This window comes from Taeniopygia guttata, chromosome 2 (assembly GCF_048771995.1).
Source record: "Taeniopygia guttata chromosome 2, bTaeGut7.mat, whole genome shotgun sequence".
In the NCBI taxonomy this organism is placed as follows: domain Eukaryota; kingdom Metazoa; phylum Chordata; class Aves; order Passeriformes; family Estrildidae; genus Taeniopygia; species Taeniopygia guttata.
In genome coordinates, this window is record NC_133026.1 from 128,429,006 (window position 1) to 128,450,438 (window position 21,433).

A 21,433-nucleotide genomic window follows, 5' to 3' on the forward strand; every position below is an offset into this window, starting at 1 on the left:
CGGGAGGCGCTGCCTGCGCATGCGTAGTGCCGGCCTGCGGCCTCTGCCACACACAGCATGGCGGGGCGGCTGCCCGGCGCGCCGCCGTCAAGCGAGAGCGGCCGTAAAGGGAAGCTCGGCTGCGCGACAGCGAGCGGCGGCGGGCGGGTGAGCGAGCGGGGCCGGGGCCGGACGGAGGCAGCGGGGGACGGGCGGGGGCAGCGGGCCCGGGGCGGGTGGCTTTGTGCTAAGCGTTGTTGGGGCCCTATGTCGGGCCGGCGGCAGCAGCGCCGCCGCGTGGGAAAGGCAGCTGTGAGGGTGCGTGCAGCTGTGAGGGTGCGTGCAGCTGTGAGGGTGCGTGCAGCTGTAAGGGTGTGTGCAGCTGTGAGGGTGTGTGCAGCTGTGAGGGTGTGTGTCGCTGCCTGAGGCAGCGCAGGTGCTGTTCCTTGGTGTCGGGTCGCTTCTCCAGATGTTTCTGGGCCAGCTCTGTGCTCTGGGATCAGGGTCGTTGTCCGTCCCTGAAGCGCCTTCCCAGGCCGAATCCGGTGGCCTTTCCCCTGTTCCTTGTACACAATTCCCCCTCGCACAGCTCCGAGGGAGAGGGCTCCTCTGACCCTGGGCTTGGCTCGGGGTGTCAGCCCAGCCCTGCACCTTGTGCTCGAAGGTGCTTGTAGGGAGGGCGGAGGTGCTCACAGAATTGACTAGGTTGGAAAAGACCTCTGAGATCAAGCCCATTCCAGTGGCTGGCCACCCTTTCTGTGAAGCAATTCTGCAGTCCAAGCTGAAACGCAACCCCCCGGCACAGCCCGTGTCAGTGGCCTCTCATCCTGTTGCTTGTCGCCCGGGAGAAGAGACCAGCCCTCACCTGGCTACAGCCCCCTTTCAGGTGGTCCAAAAGGTCTCCTCTGAGCCTTTTTATCCAGGCTAAGCAACCCCAGCTCCCTCAGCCCCTCCTCACAGGACTTGTGCTCAGATCCTTCACCAACTCCATTGCCCTTCTCTGGATTTTGGTCTGTGCAGGGCAGGTCATGGATGGCTGTGTTCTGACTAGGTTTTGCAGGACAAGTGTTGTACAAAAATGTTCTTTGTCAAAATAGCTATAGTAGTTACGTGGTTCCTGGAAGAGGCCTTAAATTGCCTCATATTTTTTATATAGCTTTTTTTTTTTTTAATCAGGTTTTTGCATCAGTGTAAGGTGCTGTTGCTGTTCATTTATTCTTACCCTCCTCTGTTCCTTTTCTCTTACACGAATGTCCATCCAGCTCCCCAGTGTACCGCTCTAGGAAGCTGAGCTGAGGGAGTAGCATCCCTCAGCATCCTTGACCACAGACTGCTGCTGTCTGTCTTGCTTTCCTTTCTGCCCTGGCTGCAGTTCCTTATCCCTGGTCATGCCCTGCTTACGCAGTTCCTAGAGCTTTTGCTGAGCCATCTACAAGAAATTAAATCAGGGTATGGTTGTCTGTATGGTGAGTTGCATGAGCCAGTTCAGGAAAGGGGTACATTGAATATTCTCACTGACTCAAAGGAGGAGGTGGAGAGAGGTGGGGGGCATATTAACTTTTGGATAGATAGGCTTGAGCTATCATAATAAAACTGCCAAAGTTAATTTTTTTCCCCAATTCAGTCTTAAAACAGGTCAGTTACTGAGAGTGATACATCAAGTGCCTGAGAAACCACTTGAACAGTCACAGTTGAAGGGGTGAGTCTGCCCCTTTGGGCACTGATGCTGGCTTGAAGTGGTTTACAGTGTTAGAGTGGCAAAAAACACACTAAAATATTGCTTCTGTATAGCAGGATCTGTGAAAATAAAGGCTGAAGAAATGTCATGTCTCAGTGTCACCTCGTCCCTGGGCCCTGCATAGCCTCTGTTCCTCCAGCGTTTCTGACAATGCTTTCTTAGCCATGCACATCTGTAGTTCTGTTGTGGTTCACTCCAGCCTTTCAAACAGTTATGCTTTGTTTTGTCACATGAAAAAGAAGCATTTTTTTAAAAATCAGAAGCTACTGCAGATGCAAAAATGAAGGTCACTAATTTCATTTCAGTGTCCTGACTTTCACAGTGGAATAGCTTTGATTAGTGCCAGGCATTTAGCAAGCTATGTGATGATGTTGGGAACTACATCTCATCTGTATTCGCCCTGTTACCATATCCACACCAAATCTCTGTTTGAGGGCACTGAAGTCCACAACTCAAGGCTGGTTTTGGATGTGCGTCTGCCTGAAAAACAATGTGGGATGACAACTGTTGAAAAATTGCTTGATACCTGTGAAGTCTGGAGGGGATTTTTGCTTGTCCAGAACTGCAGGGGAAAATAAAACACATGAAACAATAAAGAGCAAATAGCATGTCACAGTTTGTGTGCTTTGTCTCACAAACAAAGAAATCTCTGCACAATAATACCCTTACAATTTATGCACCCTCCCCTGCATGCTCTTCACACAGCCCTTACAGTGGTGATTTTTGGTCTGGGATCTTCTAGCAGCTGATTGGATTCTCTCTCCATGTCCATGCAGGCAAGCTATTAACTGTTCTTGAATTGCAACTTCTGCTGATGACCATCAGCTCCTTATCTTATGGTTTGTGCTACTTGTGCACCTGCTCCCCGGTAGAGCATGGGAAACTAAATTAAAGTCCTAGACTTAGGATAAACATTACTTAGCAACAACTAAAACATTGGTGTGTTGGCAGCATTCTTTTCATTCTAAAGGCAAAGCTCAGCACTGTAGCAGCCAGTGGGAAAATTGCTAAGGAAATTAACTCAGTTCCAGCCAAAAGCATGTCTAGGCAACAAAAATCCTTAGCTTTCAGCCTAAGGCTTCCAGCAACCCAATGTGCTAAGCAAGTAGATATAAGCAAACAGCATTCTAAATCACAGAGTATTGTAATTCTAAGTGACTATCTATTTAGATAGTGACTATCTATTTAGAAGTTACTTGCTTAAGCAAGCAACTGACATCTCTCAACAAAATAATATAATTTCTAGGTGCAATCAGTGTGACAATTGGTGAATTGTAGTAGAATTGGGAAAATAAGTTTCGAGGTCAAATGTAGAAGAGAGAAGTTTCTGGAGATCAGCAGAAGCTGAAAATTTTCTCATTTTGTGGTAAAGATACTGGATAAAGTGATTTGTACTGCTTAAGTGCATGACATTCATCAGATGCTCTCCCTCTGCTTATCTCTTGACCAAGGTGCATTTTTTGAAATTGATAAGAAACTATCTCTGGTTCTTCAGGTCAGGAAACTTCTACTGGAAGAAGTCTGGGACTTGAGTAACAGCTGTTGTCATAGGTCCCAGATCCATTGTGAGAAAGGTTCCAGCACTGTGTTTTGCTGCTTCGACATGAATCTTCAAAATGTCCTGAAGAATCCCCCTTGATTGTATTTTTTGTCTCAAAGTTCCTATCCACTCTTCATTTGAACTTCAGTTTGGCTGGGGCTTTATACATCTATATATATTTATATACAGAGACATATGTATATGATATGTATATTTTTTGTTGCTGCTGTTGCACTTCATTTTTCTATTAAGCACAAATAAAATTTTTGTTCCCCATTTTATAAAAATACTCTTTCCTGCATTCCATTAGTCTTCAAACTCGCTAAAATGTGCTGAAGAGTGTCTTGAAGACTTGGTCCTCACGGACTAGCAGTGTTTGTGCAAAATGTAGCTCACAGCATCCCCAATTCCAGAAGAACAGAAACTCTAAGACAGTAAAAGTACGTAGTTTTGCACTTTTATCTGTCCTTGAAGGTTTTCTAAAAGCAGAATCCTCTGGGATCCACCAAACCAAAGCAAAGTGTTAGGCTTACAGTTCATATTATCTAGTCTATGTATGCTCTTTTAAGTCCTCTAGCATAACTTAAGGGGTTTAATAATGGCATCTTTTATGATGTTTTAAGTGAGCAACCCTAGTTATGCAACACAGCAATGATATCTGTCAATACAACAAACTTGTAATAGTTTTGTTTTAAAATGAACTGCCTGTCATGATTGGTAAGAACAGGTAGATAAGGAACTTCCATCTTTTTGAGGAATATAATTTTACCAGATTTCAGATGCTACTTTTCAATAATACTCTGTTGTCTTCAGTCTTACAAAGATAACTGGCTTCAAAATTGATCATCAGCAGGGTGTACAGTTTTGTGATTAATATCTGCATCAGTAGTAATTAAAACAGAGACTGGTGATTATTTTCACCCTAATCTAGTCAATTCACCTGTGTTGAATTGTAGGTTTTCAGTGGCCTTCTTTGGAAAACTTGGTTTTAATGGGCTGTTAGGACAGCATCTATTTAGTAGCTGGCTTGTTAGACATAGACTCAGTAACTTAGGAAACACTACTGTATGAGCCTTACTCTTTCTAATTTTTCTCATAGGCATAGTAAAGCAGTGAAGAGAAACTGAAGGAAGCATTACATGCCTTACTGATCAGAAAACTGTTTCTGAAGTATTTGGGCAAACTACATATCTATGTAGTAAAATCTACAAAGGTAAGATATCTTCCTTTTCTATTTTATTTAGAAAACCTCATAACTAATGAAAACCTCTTTCATGAGTCTCACTGGGTTTACAGAAGTAACTTTATATGTCAAGGAGCAATTTGGAGCCTAAAACTTATTCTTTTAAGGGAGTTCTGTGGAGTCTTACCAAATTCCACAAGGTTTTTCATGATAGGATTTAGATGAAGGCAGATTGTACGTTAGTTCTTCTTCACAAAGCTTTCAAATCCATTCAAAAACGCCTCATGTAGGAAAAGACAGTAGCTCTTTATGATTTCAGGGTTAGCTGCAGTTTTGGCTTCTTTTACTTCCTGAATATTAAGTATGCCTTTAATCATGTAGTGATTTCATGCTGTTCCCTCTGAAATGGAGGTCTACAGTGAGTAGAGAATCTTTTTTTTTTCAGTATGAAAGCAATATCTTAAGTGATGTGCAGTTCATCAATCCACTCTTTGCTAGCTGAAAGTGCCACAGCTATTGTTGGTTAGAACACTGTTTTGTAAGTTTATTAGGCATTAAATGAAAGGTATTAAAATGGAAAGCAAACATTTGCATTTGAACTTCTGTGATGTTTCTGCTTCAGGTAGAATTCATGTAAATAGAAACTCTGTTTCACAGTGGCTGCTACAATTATGTTCAATAACAGCATTAAGAAGAAGCGCAGCTCCACTGTGCCAAAGTCTTTGCTTTCAGAGTTCAAAATTTCTTTATGAAAATTGTGATTCTGACATCCAGCAGTACAAGTCTCAAATTCCCACTTAAATCTGTAAGTTTCTGAAGTGTGTAAATGTTTGTTTGCATTCACACATTCACTTCTTTATTCACATTAAGGTCTCCATGTTTTTGGAATTGCTTTCAGGCCTCTTTGTGGATCTACCCATACAGATTCAGCACAAAGATTGCTTTATTTCTGTGTGTTTGGGGTTTTTGAATAGGTTGAAGGTGTGGAGAGCATGGGTTATGATATTGAGCGCTTTGTGGGCTATGTTAACGAGGGGCTGTTGTGCTCCATCTGCCGAGATGTGTTAGAAGATCCACTGCAGGCTCCTTGCGAACACGCTTTCTGCACTGCCTGTATCCATGGGTGGCTTGTTCATCACAGTAACTGCCCTGAAGACAGACAAGTGATTGATGTGTCTTTGCTACGACCTCTCTACAGGTATCCAATAATCTTGGTGTGTGTTGAAATTACATTAATTTAGGATTTCTCCGTTTTGCTTGCACAGCTTCATCTCCTGTCGATACTGTCACTCAGGCTGTCTTTATCCAGCGTGCCTGTGGCAGACACCAACTACTTACATGAAAACATTAGCATTTTCTATTTATTGTAACTAACTTCTGGGGTGTTAAGATTTCAAAACTGAAAGGACACTTAGTTTGTTCTCCACCTTTTTATGTCTTGAATGCTGATTCTAGATACCTGTTTGAATATTATTCTGAATGTCCTTTATGGCATCAAAACTTTTGCATACTTGAATTTAGAGAAAGCAAGCAAATGCCAGTCACTACACACTCTATACCTCTTTTCAGTCTTAGATGCTGCAGTGGGGTTTGTAATTAACAATTCCTGGAGATATGAACCAAATTTCTGACCTTCAAATCCTTTCTAAAAAAGATCTTTAGACATATGAATGCCTGTTGTGAACCACCTTGTCATGTAAAGCAGGCTGTTCTCACTAGTGCCTTAGGTAACTGGTCAGGCAGTTGGACCATATGATTGTTGTTGGTTTTTCCCAAACAAGCTGTTGTTTTTTAAACGGTTAATTCCTGCTGGTGTCAGAACAAAACAGCTTCAACAGTAGACACAGCTTGCTGTTTAACACCTGCATTATCTAATTTTGCTCAGATTAGCAGTTATTATTTAAAGTCTCCAGCTACAGTAAATTTAACTTTCTTAGCACTTATAACATAATTTTTCATTCATGAGATTTTACTATCTGGAAGTTAACTATAGTGTAGACAGAGCACTAGAGTTTAATTTTTAGATTATTTTTTTTAATCTGTACTCACTGCAGTCCTTTAGTCTGGCATGTTTAGAAACAGAATTTAAATGGCAAATTAATGGCCCTGGTGTTTGTTATTGATAATATCTGCTGAGCCAGTGAAAGGTCACAATTACAAATTATTCAAAAATAAAGATTTCATTTGCACATTTAGATTTAGAGACTGAATTTTTCATTAACAGTGTTTCTTTCAAGCTTTTTTTCTGATATGGTCACTTGAATTCTTAAAAAAATAAATAAATTCAGCTACTTACAATTTTTCCTAATTGTGTTTAGGAATCCTAATTGTGATTAGGAAATGTGATTAGGAGATTAGAATCTTGCTTTCTTTTCCCAAAAGCTGAAAATACAAATTTTTCAATAATGTTCCCAGATTTAAGAGCAAATTCTTTTCTTTGCATGTAGATATATGAAAAATGATTTAAACCGTCTTCAGCTCCATTGCAGAAATAGAGAGTATGGCTGTGAAATGGTTTGTTCTCTGGAATCCATAGACAGGCATGAAAGGGAGTGTGAGTACAGTCAGATACCTTGCTCCAATGCTGGTGAGTAACATACAAAGAAGTTGAATCCTTCATATTAAACAAACACATTTGTCATCTTCCCATCGACAGAACTGCAATAATGGTCATTATTTTCTAACAGAAATTCAAAGCTTTGCCTGATCTGCTCTTTAAAGTAGTGTTTTTGAACAAAATATAGTAACAGTTTATGGCAGTCATGATGATTAGCAACTGTTTCTTATCCAAAAACGAACCAAAATTAATATGATGAGCTTCAAATGTATGGAAATTTAATAGTGCATTAGTTTCACCTTCTGTCAAGTATGAATTTGTTTTCCAGTTCTGACTGCATGTTTTGATGTTTGAATGAATGCAGTAGCCCCTGCAAAAGACTTAGGGATAATAATTTATTTATAAAACAACTGGTTGCCTCGTGCATGTGCAGCTGCCAACTCTGTGACATAGTTTTAGCAAGAACATATCTTGGAAATAAGAAATATTCTCAGCTAAATTCTAGTTAGAATTGTTCATGTTGAGGTTTTTGTTTAAAGCAAGGCTACACCTCCTGAGAAAAAAACATACTTCTAAAAAGGAACATACTGTTAAATTTTCCCAGTTGAATTAATTTGAAATGTTGTCTGTTCCTAGATAAAGTTAAAATCTAATTAATGATCTTAAGGGCGTAGTTGAGTCTGCCATTGTAATTAATTATGATATTATTAAGGTACTAGAATTGCTCTGCTAGAAGTTACAATTTTTCTCAGAAGTGACTTCTGGAGATGATTGATTCACCTGTTCTACTTCCTGCAGAAATAGTAGTGTTTTACAGATTTATGTTTTTACATCACACTGGGTGTCTGGTGTTTGGGGTGTGAAGGCTCTTACATCTCTTGAACTCTTTCCCAAGAATACATGGAGTATATTTTGAATACCTCAATTACAAATCATTATATTTATTAGTAAAGCTCTTCTAGAGAACTCATTTGTCATTTTCTGGCATGGATTGTTGGGAAGTGTCAATATTCGGTTGTTTCAGTTTCCTTAAGTTGATATTCTCTTCAAATTAAATGCAAGTGAGTATTTCAAGAAAGTGAGCCTCAACAATTAAACTACAAGCTTCCTAAATGTAGCAATAATTTATGTAGTACTTATTCTTTATTCTTTACATTTTACTTTTAATTACTACCAAACTGCAAAGTTTGTATCCTAGAATTTCTGTGGAAATATTTCTATCATTGTATGAGTTATTAAATGTTCATAAATAAATCCTGTAACTTATTACTATGATCTAGCACATTATGGACAAGACCAAAAAATTGTCTGGAAAACAAGTTTACATTCCATCTCACTCACATCTCTCTTTACTGCATCTTTGGACTTTTCTCTGAGTTTGGTAGCATAATATTTTTTTTACATATATGTATTCTTTGTAAATTCCAGTCATTACCATCTATGATGGTAGCACAGACAAGCTGCTAGTGTTTTAGCTTGGCATCAGGATTGTCATTACTGAAGTTGATTTAATGCCAGACCAGCAATAGAAGATTTTACAGAAAATACCTCCTTCCAACCTTTCAGTATGTTCAATTAGTGCTTAAGTATCTTAATAAGACCTCTTCACAGCGTTGAATTAGTAGCTCTGTGCGTGTAACTGCCATATTTCACATCCTAAAGAAGTCACTTCTCTCAGCTTCCTTTCTTGAGGGATTGTTTGGATGACTCAAGTTGCTTTTGCTGTAGCTGACAGTCTTGCCTTGCTCCCCTTGCTCAGGCTGTACCGTGCAGATCGAGCGGCGGAACCTGGACGGGCACCTGGCGGTGTGCGAGTTCCGGAGCCGGGAGTGCCCCAACGGCTGTGGCTACACCATCCTCAGCGCGGAGGACACGCAGCACAACTGTGTGGCAGAGCTAAGGACCGAGCTGGAGCTGCTTCGGTACCAAGCTTCTCTTTCTCTCGTGTCTTCGTTGGGCTGGGCTTCAAGTCACTGCATGAAGCACTTTGAAATACTAGCACTGGATTCTGGTAGATGTTAAATGGTCCATTAATTACTTGGGGCCAGAATTTTATTACCTGTCAGCATAGAATTTAAATTCTTGCTGTTTTGATTCTTTTATTGTTGGGCATTTTTTTCCAAGTTCTATAAATCTTAAAATACCATTGCCTACAGTTGAACAGAACTGCAACCTTATTGAAGGTGGCAATTTAATTTTTCCATTGGCCTGTTATAGAGACAAAGTCACATCATTTAATAATTGTATTTAGTTCATGTTTTTACAGATTGAGAAGCTAAAAATCTTATTTTGGCAGGTACAGGTAGATTCAACCACTGAAGGTCTAATTTTGATTTTTTTTAAAGTTTGGTAGATTAACAGTCAATGAATATGACTCTTCTTACCAGCATCCTTGTTTTCCTTTTATGTATGTTTCTGTAGCTTTCCCTTTTCATTATATTCCAGTTGTACTTTTATTTTTCCCCCACATGCTCCTTCCCATTTGTATATTTCAGCTCATAAGTGTTGTGGTTTTGAGCACTGCTGTGAAGCAAAGCTCAAATATAGTTTAAATGCATTGAGACACAAGTGATTCTGCTACCTGGTCTCTGAACTCAAAAGGTTCATGTAGTGCTGTCTGGTTTTGGCTGTGGAGCTGTGTGAGTGACTAGGCTGTAACAGTTTACTGCACACTCTCATTTAGAGTCCAACATAAAAGTGGAGATTACACAGAATCATGGAATCATTTAGATTGAAAAAGAGTATTTAGCAGTACTACAGGATTCTGACTTTTTATCTTGGCTGCCTCTATTTCACAACACTCAGCAAGCACATACTGTAGGCAAACAGCAGGAAAGTCATAAATGCACCTTCTTGAGCTCTTGGAATTATTTGAGGAATATGATATGATTGTCCTTCTATAGGTTCGTCATGGGAACTTTAATGCCCCTGGACACAATGCACTTCTTTATACTATTGTGTTTTTTTTATTTTAAATTAATAAATCATGTCTCTACAGAGACATCCTGTAGAGCTTGATGGGAATCAGTTCAGTCTGTTTGGCTGCAAGAAGGCTTTCTGGATTTTGAAGATCATTCTTTTCTCTGCTTACAAGATGTAACAAGGAGAAATAAACTTTTTAGGTCAGAAATGATCTGCAGAGTGGAGGAGGCAAAACATGAGATGGAGTCAAGGTTAGATTCACAGAGAAGGCATATGGTCCAAAAAGAGAGTATTCTGCAAAATGAAATTGAAGAACTAAAGGTAAATACAATCCTTTTTTTTTTCCCTCTCTTTAACAGTCTAGCTTTTTGCTTTTTCCTGTAGCAGTTTCTTATTTTGTAAATAAAGTCTCATACAGAGGAAGATGGCATTAAGTATGGGAAGCAAAGCCATCAAAGCTTTGCCAGGTTAGCTCTGTGGAGAAGCAGACTGGATGCTGTATTCCTATGGTTTATCTGCTTCAGGTTCACTGGAGCTCAGCTAGGTCGTCCATCCATGTTCTGTTTATGTGTAACATTTTCAACAGATAAATCTGAAACTGATTTCAGTGTCTAAATGTAGAGTATACATCACAAACTGAATGTAATTAAATATCCAGCTCAATTTTTAATTGCTGTTCAAAGTGGCTTAGTCCAGAGCTGACGCAGAGCCCTGCTGCCAGCAGTGGTATTTGCACCGTGGTCAGAAGGTTAGAAAGGTTCGCAGTAAACTTCATCAAGTAATAAGCAAGGCTGTCTTATCCTTTTATTCATCCTCTTTTTATTATATCACAGAACAATTTTTAAAACAATAGTTTTGAAAAGCTTTATAAAGTTTTTTTAAATTTTATCATTTACATTTTTATTTTTACTGGATTTTGAGTTAAATCCTTGAAGAGTGTATCTGAACAAAACCACAACCATCTTTTGTTTGGATTCTTAAAATAGAAAATAAAGGTAGCAAGTGAGTAAAAGGTATGTTTCTTATCATACTTTGTAAGAAACAAAATACAGAAACAAAATATTTTTGAAAAACATACTGGAATCTTTAGAACAAGACCATCCCACAGGATGAATGCTGGATTGTGTCTCAAATTGTTTACATTCGTTGCACTATCAAAAAATTATTTTAGTGGTTTTTATTCTGAAGACTCCATCACCCTATGTGCATGGCCAGTTCGACTTCACTGCACTGTCATTAGAAGAGGGTTTGTTTCTTGCAGTAAATTTGTATTTGCATTTCAGAGTCAGATGTCACGAATGATGTCAGATGTACGGTCTCTGATGGCTGCAGAGAGACAGCACCGCCAGGAGCTGGAGCAGGCAGAGCTGGAAAAACGGGAGTTAATGGAGCTGCTGAAGGGGCTGCAGAAGGACTGTAGATTGACTACTACAGAGGGAAGCAGGAAGTCAAATTTCCGTCCTTTGACACGACTAGAGAGTGTTAAAAGAAAACCCAGGGAAGTTACAGTTATCTAAATAGTACTAAACTCAGAAAGCATTTTCTTCAAATATTGGCTTCTGGCAAACTATTCTCTTTGCATGATTGGTAAACTTTATATAATTTCTGATTTACTTGGGTTTTTTTGAAGTCTGAATTACAACTGTATTTCCTTTGGGGCTATAAAAACAAACAGAAGATCTTTTTCCTGAGGGTATACTGGTCATTAAAACCAGTAATTGGAAGACATATTTTTAGTTGATGTTTTTATAAAAAGGGAAAGGAGACTTGATTTATTCTTTCTTTACTGTACCACTTACAGGAATCTTTCAAGACTGAAAGCTACAGCCTTTTAAAGTCAAAGACACAGACTATTATGGACCAGGAAGAAAAAACTATTTCAGTATCCCTGTTAGAAACAAAAAAGCAAATGTGACCATTTGAGATGTACTTAATTTGGGGGAAAGTGAATAGCAGAATTAGTAAGTCAGTAATAGAAATTAACAAGATTTGGTTTGTTTGTAGTCTGTAGAAGGTCTTATTTCAAAGGTAGAAAGCAAGCACTTTAAAATGTAATTCGTCTACTATGTAACAGCTTTGGGTGAGGTTGACTGTTGCTTTAGAGCTTCATCTCATTTCCAAGGCTGATAACACATTTAAAAGACTAATACTAAAGCCCAAGGTAGTAGAATAACCTAAAATCCTTTAAACAGATGTGTGAATAACTTTGAGTTTGTGGGAATGGATTTGCTTCTTTCTTAAAAATTTGAAGCTTTTATATGTGAAAGTATCAGGTATTTCTACAGAATCTTTTAAGCATAAGACCAGTTCATTTGGTACTCAATGTCTTTATATATAGATACCTAGAGTGTTCTTAGTTTTCTTGTGGCAGGTTTAAGGCTACTTGGTATGCACAAGAGATGAATATTTGCACAGTCACTTGGGCTTCAGACATCTGTGCTAGTGCTCAAGCAGGCACTGGCATCAGAGAGTAACAGAACACCTCTGTGAGTGCGAGTAGGTCAGTGATCTGCTCTGCTTAGCAGTACAACTGAAAGGAGGGGTGGCAGGGTTAGGGGACATTAGAGCATCTGAGGAAGAGATTGACTGATAGAGCCATTCTCCACCTCCCCTGAGGCAAATGTACCAGTCAAACGCACCTCAGAAAGTGGAGGATCACTAGAGATGAACCTAGGGTGGCAGGCCTGTGATGCAGGCAAAACCATTGACCTAGCTAAAGTGCATCTCCACCAACACACAGTGTGAGCAGCAAGCAGGAGGAGCTGTTGTTCAGCAGGAAAGTTTTAATGTTGTCACCATCACAGAAACATGGTGGGATGACTCACCTCATGGGAGTGCTGCAGTGGCTGGAGATAAGCTTTTTAGAAGAGACAGGTGAAGCAGGAGAGGTGGTTGGATAGCACTGTACAATAAGGTGTGTTCTGATTGTATTGAAATTGATGATGAAGATGACAAGGTTGATCCTCTGGGTAAGGATCACAGGGAAGGTCAGCAGGGCTGACTTCTTGTTGCGAGTCTGTTAGAGGCCACCCAGCCAGGAACAGGCTAATGAGGCGTTCTACAAGTAGCTGGCAGAGGTGTCACAGTCACCAGCCTTTGTGCTCATGGGTGAGTTCAACTTGCCAGATGTCTGCTGGAAATACAGCAGAAGGGAAGCAGCCTAGGGGGTTCCTGGAATGTGTGGAAGACAGCTTTCTAACTAACACAACTGGTAAATGAGCCTAACAGAGGAGGGGCCCTGTTGCTTGTGGGCAAAGAAAGACTGGTGGTGTGATGGTCAGTGGCCATCTTGGGCAGAGTGACCACAAACTGTTAGGGTTTTCTGTGCTGGGTGAAGTAAGAAAGGGCAGCAGCAAAACTTCTGCCTTGGACTTTGGTGAGCAGACTTTGGCCTGTTTAGAACATTGATTGACCAAGTCCCTTGGGAGTCAGTCCTGAAGGCCAGAGGAGTCCAGGGAGGCTGGATGTGCTTTAAGAAGGAATTGTTAAATATTCAGGAGAAGACTGTCCCCAAGTGTGGAAAGACAAGTTGTCAGGGAAAAAGACCAGCATGGTTAAACAGAGAACTTAAGCTGGAATTTAGGGGAGAAAATGAGAATATATCACCTCTGGAAGGATGGTCAGGTAACTTGGGAGGACTGTAAGGACATCACAAGGTCATGTAGGAAGAAGATTGAAAGGGAAAAAACCCAACTAGAACTTGATTTGGCCACTACAGTTAGATAACAAAAAAAGTTTCTATAAATACATTGACAGCAAAGGGAGGGTCAAGGAGTGTCTCCACCATTAGTTGACTCCAGAGGGTGGTGTAGTGACAGGGGCTGAGGAAAAGGCAGAGGTACTTAATGCCTTCTTTTCCTCCGTCTTCAATATCAGGATCAGTTGTCCTCAGGATACCCGGCTCCCTGAGATGGAAGTTGTTGATGGACAGATGAGTGAAGTCCCCATAGTCCAGGACAAGATGGTTAGTGACCTGCTGTGCCAGTTAGACACTCACAGGGCTATGGACCCTGATGGGATCCACCCCAGAGTAATGAGGGAACTGGCAAAAGTACACACTGGCACTGGTGAGGCTGCACCTTGAGTGCTGCATCCAGTTCTGGTCCCTCAGTTTGAGAAGGACATTGAGATGCTTGAGCACGTCCAGAGGAGGGCAACAAGGCTGGTGAGGGGCTTGGAACACAAACCCTGTGAGGAACAGCTGAGGGAGCTGGGGGTGTTCAGCCTGGAGAAAAGGAGACTCAGGGGTGACCTTATTGCTCTCTACAACTTCCTGAAAGGTGGTTGTAGTCAGGTGGGGGTTTGTCTCTTTCTCCAGGCAGCAACTGACAGAATGAGAGGACACAGCCTTAAGCTGTACCAAGGGAAATACAGGTGGATATTAGGAAAAAGTTTTTCATGGAAAGAGTGATAAAGTTCTGGAATGGTCTGCCCGGGGAAGTGGTGGAGTCACCATCCCTGGATGTGTTTAAAAAAAGACTGGCACTCAGTGCCATGGTTTAGTTGTGGTGTTAGGGCATGGGTTGGACTCGATCATCTTGAAGGTCTCTTCCAACCCAGTGATTTTGTGAATTCTCTAAATTTGCCAAAACACTTTAAATCATCTATCAGCAGTCCTGCTTAACTGGAGGAGTTTCAGCTGACTGGAGATTAGCAGATGTAACACAAGAATGGTTGGAAGGATGATCTGGGGATCTACAGGCCTGTCAGCCTGACCTCAGCTCTGGGCAAGGTTCTGGAAGAGATCATCCTGGGTGCCATTACATGGCACATGCAGGACAACCAAGGGATCAAGCCCAGACAACATAGATTGAAGAAAGGCAGGTCCTGCTTGACTGATCTGATCTCATATGACTAAGTGACCTGCTGAGAAGATGAGGGAAAGGCTGTAGATGTTGTCTATCTAGATTCGGTAAAGCATTTCACACCATCTTCCACAGCGTCCTCCTAGATAAACTGGCTGCATGGGACTTGAATGGATGGACTCTCCAATGGATAAAAAGTTGGCTGGTTGTCAGGCCCAAAGAGTGGCGAGGAATGGAGTTAAGTCTATTTGGCAGCTGGTCACTAGTGGTGTTCCCTAGGGCTCAGTATTTAGGCCAGTCCTGTTTAACACCATTATTAATGATCTGGACATGGGGATTGAGTGCATCCTGAGTAAATTTGCAGACAACACCAGGTCAGATGGGAGTGTTGATCTGCTCAAGGGTAGGAAGGCTGTGCAGACAGACCTGGACAGACTTGATCAGTGTGCCAAGGATGAGTGCACGAGGTTCAGTAAGGCGAAGTGCTGGGTCCTGCTCTTGGGTTGCAGCAACCACATGCAGTGCTGAGGACAAAGTGGCTTGAGAGAGCAGAAAGGAACTTGGGTGTGCTGGTTGACAACCAGGCTAATATGAGCCAACATGTGCCCAGGTGGCCAAGAAGGCCAGTGACATCCTGGTCTGTATCAGAAATAGTGTGGCAGTGATTGTCCCTCTGTATTTGGCACTGGTGAGGCCACACCTCAAGTGCTGTGTCCAGTTTTGGCCCTTCACTTTGAAAAGGAATTTGAAATGCTGAAGCGTGTCCAGCAAGGGCAACAGAGCTCATGAAAGGTCTAGAAAGCTTGTCTTGTGAGGAGCAGCTGGAAGAGCTGCGTTTGTTTAGTCTTGAGAAGAGGAGGCTCAGGGGAGACCTCTTCACTTGCTACAACTCCCTGAGAGGAGAGTATAGCAGGGTGGAGACTGGTCGCTACTACTGTGTCTGTAGTGAGAGGATAAGAGGTAATGGCCTTAAGCTCAGACAGAGGAGATTCAGATTAGATGTTAGAAAAAAAATTTCTCTGTTAGGGTGGTCAAGTGTTGGAATAGGGTGCCCAGGGAGCTGGTAGAGTCACCATCCCTAAAGGTGTTGAAGAGTTGTCAGGATCTGGGGCTGAGCAGTGGTTTTGGGAGTTGCAGGGCTAGTTCTGGGTTGGCAGTTGAACTTGGTCTCCTTCACCCTTGATGATTCTATGATTCAAAGTTTGCAATAGGATTTTTTAACAGACACACAAATCAAGGAGTCTTACATTTATCTGTAAGCACTGCGTGAGAAATCTGTTCCAAGACTTTCTCCAAACTTTTACACAGCCTGTTCATGTTGCTTTCAGTGGTATAACTAAGCCATATTCTCAGCTCATCAGTGGACTAACTACAGAGATATCTGGCCTTCTGTTTACTGAATGTATTAAATCAGTTTTGGAGGCTCAGGAAAATGTGTGCAGGTTCGACCACCTGTATGTTACTTTTATAGTTTAGAAAGCAACTGCATTACTGTGCATGCCTTGCTGTCACTCAGAGCAATGCTTTTATAGCTAATAGCATAACCAAAGAGGCAGTAACCTTCTTTAGCACACAGTCTACATTATGGAGATTTGTGGTCAGAGCTGTCTGAATTTTGGGCATTAATAAATCCTTCTAACTTGCTGTTTCTTTAGTACCTCTGAGGCAGTTGTGCACATATTCAGGTCTTACGTATTTAAAAACTGGTCTTGTGTATTTAAAAACTGACATAAATAGCTCTTCTGTAAAGTAATTGAGAGTATTTGGGGCATTAGCAATCTCACCAGTTCATGCCATAGCACATCTCTTAAGCAGCCATATTTAACAATCTAAAACAGTAAACCAGTAGCTATAATTTGGGAAGACCTTCATTCACATTAAATGTTCAGTGGTCAGTTCACTTACGTCAGTGTGTGTATTAAAGCAATAGGCAGAAAATGAGAATGCTGTTACTCTCGTGTTCTGAACAAGCAAGCTGTGAGTGTCTGTGCTCTGTGGGACATTATTGCAGCATTCACACTTATTTCCAAGCTTTTTCACAACACATTTAATGCTGTTAGATTCAGTTAGTGCTTTTCTGTGTACTGTAACTGTGTGGTTGTGATGTGACTTTATCTACTTTGCCTAATGTAAAGAAGAAATTACTTAAAAATCCATTAGAACTTGATGAGCTGGATCATCTTTCCTGAGTCAGAGGGTAGTAACCCAACATTTTCTGTTGTGACCACAGAAGAAAGTAAGTTATCTGCCCTGTACATTCCCCATAATGGGATCTCTGCATTTGTTTGCTTTAGAAACATCACCCACATATTTCTGACTAAATTCCTCCTAGTATGGGAAATAGGGTTTATTTAATGTTTACTTAGCATTTGGCCTGCTGTCTTTTCTTTAAGTGATGGCATGAAACTGCATGAGCAAATGTGTCCAAGGTGGCAATGAAGGATTTTCTGGTGTGCTATCATGCTCTGACAGTCTGAACTTCCAGTGTGGAAATGTGGCAACGCTTTGGGTCCACCATCTGCTGGCATGGGCTGTCAGTTTGGGTGTCCTTTAGCGGCAAAGAAACACTTTCAGAGATGTTTTAAACAGGCACACAGTAGCTAATGGCATCAGGTCCCTCTGGTGACTTTAAGCTTTATGCCATTTCTCTGGGTTGATAACAGTTCTGCACTTCAGATTTTCCTCTGCTAATGAACCCCTCACACGGTGGCATTGCTGAAGTATCATCATTTGACCTGTCTTACAATTGACTAGACTGACATTAAATAGCCCGTTATGTTAATATTTCATCTACTTTCTGCTTTTCCATAGCAGTTGGCAGCAGCAAGGGATATTTTTTCTTTCAAATAGTCTGTTAATCCTGTTCACAAAAACTAAGACTCCAAATATTGTACTAGACTTGACATAAGTTAAAGCTTTTCACTTGAAAATTATTCTTCCTAGTCACGATCATACTTTAGCATTATATGAGACTGGAGGATTACAGGATTCCAGCATGGAATTACTGGTATTCCTATTCTCATACTAAATCACACTTTAATCAGTTCCATTTCCTCACAAGTGGAACTGCTGCTCCAAGTGTACCAGTAACTGTGCAAATTGTTGTACTTTGAATTGCTGCTTCTGGCTTTTTGCAGCTGGAAGAAGGAGAGTAAAGAGAACAAGTGTGGTGTGATTGTTCCTTCAGCCCAAAAGCAGAGATGTGGCTTCACCAGCTTGTGCCACCAGCCAGCTTACCAGTGTGAGCTGCCAGCATGTGGCAGGGAGTTAACAAGGCATTAGAATTAAATGGAGATTAATTCTTTATCCACAGGTAGGTGGGTACACAATGTCACAGTACCAAGCCTGGGAGATTCAGAAACAAAACTCAGAGCAAGTTGTTAAATAAGGTATGTGGAACTTGTATATACAAAAGTTTCTTGACAGCATAGAAGGGAAGGGAATTGCACAGTCCAGCAAAATACTTGCTATAGTGATGTATTTTGACTGGCCAAAAGTGGTTTGATCTGAACTGTTCTTAGGTGTTTGTGTGAAGTAACATTTTAATAGTCCCTGGTTGTAAACAGTTCCTACAATTTATAGAAATTGGTAGCCTTGCAAATGAAATTTTCCATGTGCTGTCCTCTTGGATGTTTCTGGCATGGTGCTTCTCTACTGCCGCTTTCCTTAGAAGTGCTGGGTAGTATTGACAAGGAGCAGTACTAGCCTTGCCTTTCTCCCGTACTGTGTCAGATGGAGTACGGTAGGTCAGGGAGATTTTACCACGCAGAAGATGCCTTTATAAAAGACCTACAATTCTATGCAACTTTCTATTAACTGAGTAAACACTGAACCGTCTTCCAGCATTATGGGTCGCTGCCAGTCTATTTACATTTTCTACCTTTATATGCACAAGGATAAACCAGCACTTAACAGATCTTAATCTCTAGTGTGTGTAAGAAATGGTAACACTTTGTATCACTTTGAAGTACACTTTGTACAAAAGTTGAACTAATAAAGGGTCTGCACCATAATTTAAAAATTTTGGTTCACTTCATTCTGTACAGGAGTTTGATTACCCTCTTTATCAGATGGAATAGCAACATTTAGGTACACTGGTCTGCAGAGCGCAGGCGTCACAAATGCACTGCAATTCCAGGCTTGGTGCCCTGGAGTAGGCAAGGCGGCATTTCCCCTCCTAGAGGGAGCAATAAACAAAGCAGGTGTTCAAACCACCCCTTCTCCAGGTTTCCCTCCCACCTCACAGATGGGAGTTTCTGAACGGGATGAGCAGCTGCAAAAATTTGAGAATTCTTGGAGTACAACACTCCAGTCCTGCACAGATAATAGGACAATGAAGGGCAAGAAGGGAAAAATTCATTCTCTCCATCAACTGCAGGAATCTTACCCCTAATGCAAGTTTTTTTATGGCCACTACAAAAGCCCTGGTGGGAACATATAAGAAGAGCAAAAAACAGCTGTTTTATTTGCTTAAACATGAGCAATCTGGACATGGGACACTCTACCAGGAATTTGCTCCATGCTGTCCTCTGTCTTCACTGACTAGACACTGTCTCTTACCTGATGGAGGAGTTACTCAGCAGAAAAAAAGGAAGGCTGAAAGCCAACATGGCACAACCAGAGACCAGCCCAGGATCTGTTTATCTCCTACACCTCTCCATGTGCACCTGGCCCTCAGCCACGTTACAGACTGCACAGCAGCTAAAGATTATAGAAGCAAAACCCAATGCACACAACTTGTCTCACCCTTACGCCTCACACAAACTGTGCCTTTTGTCTCTCCGTGCTGCACTGGAGATCTCTTCTGCCTCACTCACCCTCCTCCCGCTGTTCTGCTCATCAAGTAAGCACAGGAGTCTCTGAAGTTAGCCACTCCCTGGTGTTCCAGTCAGGAAACAAAACTTGAAAATGTCTTTTAGCCAGAGTATCAAAACCAAAGTGGAACACTTCTTTGAAGTGTTATTTACTCATGGTAGCAATCCCATTTTAAAAAGCAAACCACGTAACACCTGAGTTTTAAACAGCATTTTTTCATGCTGGATTTATCCATGAAAGGAACCACTTTGTATTGAAGGGTCACAGAACTAAATTCATTAATAAGGAAAAAAAAAAAAAAAAAACCCAAAACATTATATACACACACTTCTTTTTTCAAGTTTAAATTTACACAGCTTTCATACACCAATGCAACCAACCCTTTATTTCCTCCTAGTTTGAAACTTACTAATGTGACATGCTGTATATTTTAAACTCTGAAGAACCAGTACCAAATATTTACATATTATTCCATGCTTGACACTTTACTTTTCATTTCAAATTCCCTGACAAAATCCAAATTATTTATATCCCTGCTAATTTTCAAAACAGTAATATTTCTAAAAAAATAAAACCACCTTAAACACAGGGTATAAAGGAATGAGTCAGCTTTAAAAATATTTATGCAGTGCTCCTTAAAAAACAGCATTAGTAACAGTAATGCCTGTGAAAGCTCCACCCATTTTAGTCATTATTAGCAAAATTGCATCTCCCTCTTGTTTTACCATTCAGAAAATTGTTTGGCTTCCAATCCACATCTATGTTATTTTAAATAAGGTTAAACCCTTAAAGAACTGATATTGTTCCCTGTAGGTGCACCCAGTCAATTCAAGGACGTTTCCCACTTTCATAGGTTATTCAGTCACCTCCCAAACAGTGGGACAGTTTGAGAGTCTCCACACAGGAAAAATACAGCTAATAGAGGCTTTCTGTGTATCAAATTAAAAGACTACTTAATTGAGTCAGGCAGTATAAAGGTAAAATAATAATTTAACATATTACCATACTTTAGAAACACTTAAAATATGATGTTGGCAGTAAGACCCCTCTATAGCACTTCTGTAATGTCAACAAACCAAGCATAAATGAAAATCAAACCTAAGTCTGACAGTGGAGCTCATTTGCAAATACTGCACGTGGCCTTTAGGCTACCCCACCCTGTCCAAAAATGCAATGGCTACTGAAAATCTGTTAATTCTATGAAACCCATGGAGCCCAAAGGAATGAAAACACATAAAACCTTACTTCACTGAATTCATTATGAAAATAAATTCAGAATTTAATCGAGTAGTGACATTTCTTTATGAATTCCTATTCATCCTTTTTCTTTTTCCACTGTATCTCAGTCTAATCACAGGAACAAAACTCCACCTCTTTATAGACCAGGTTTAACATCATTACCTGACATGTTGGCTCAGGTTATACACCTGTGTCTCTGCCCTCTCCTCAATTATGTTAGGCAGAGGAGAGGCAAGGAACAAATTAACTCCAGGTACTCTAAGGGTATGAGTATTTGCTTTTTAACTGAAAGTATATGCTGCTTTCCAGTGAAATAACTCCTGTGCTCCTAACACATGAGCTGGAGTAATAAAGTAAGTTAGGAATGTTGACTTATTCTCCCTGAAGTTAGTGACAGATTTTATTCAACTTTTACCTCGGTGGGACTTAAAAGTTTCTAATGTCATTTCCCAAGATGTACAACAAAACCTATATAAATTACAATTACATTTGTATACTTTAACAGATTAATTATTTTCAGTTATTCTTCTATCATCGGCTACTTCACCAGCTGGCATACACACCTCATTCATTAATAACCCAGACTGGCTAACAAAATAACAAAGGAATAAAAGGGCTAATGGCTTTAAACCTGAGAGGAAAAAAAAAACCAAAA

At 40.7% G+C, this 21,433-nt stretch overlaps 1 protein-coding gene across 4 annotated transcripts; it reads left to right on the forward strand.

Annotated features, from left to right (window-relative positions):
- The first annotated feature begins 9 nt into the window (after positions 1-9).
- On the forward strand, positions 10-18,745 carry LOC100224067 (RING finger protein 151). Of its 4 annotated transcripts, XM_030266428.4 has the most exons (9): positions 10-147; positions 1,604-1,678; positions 4,357-4,470; positions 4,886-4,962; positions 5,415-5,638; positions 6,888-7,027; positions 8,757-8,919; positions 10,120-10,240; positions 11,203-18,745. In XM_030266428.4, exons 5-9 carry the CDS (start codon positions 5,433-5,435, stop codon positions 11,434-11,436), a joined length of 864 nt encoding a protein of 287 aa, XP_030122288.1. In that variant the 5' UTR covers positions 10-147; positions 1,604-1,678; positions 4,357-4,470; positions 4,886-4,962; positions 5,415-5,432; the 3' UTR covers positions 11,437-18,745. The 4 variants fall into 4 exon arrangements, with proteins under 4 accessions (XP_030122288.1, XP_030122287.1, XP_012427426.1 ...); XM_030266427.4 differs by lacking the exon at positions 4,886-4,962 and having other exon boundaries at positions 12-147; XM_012571972.5 differs by lacking the exon at positions 1,604-1,678 and having other exon boundaries at positions 13-147.
- The last annotated feature ends 2,688 nt before the right edge of the window (positions 18,746-21,433 follow it).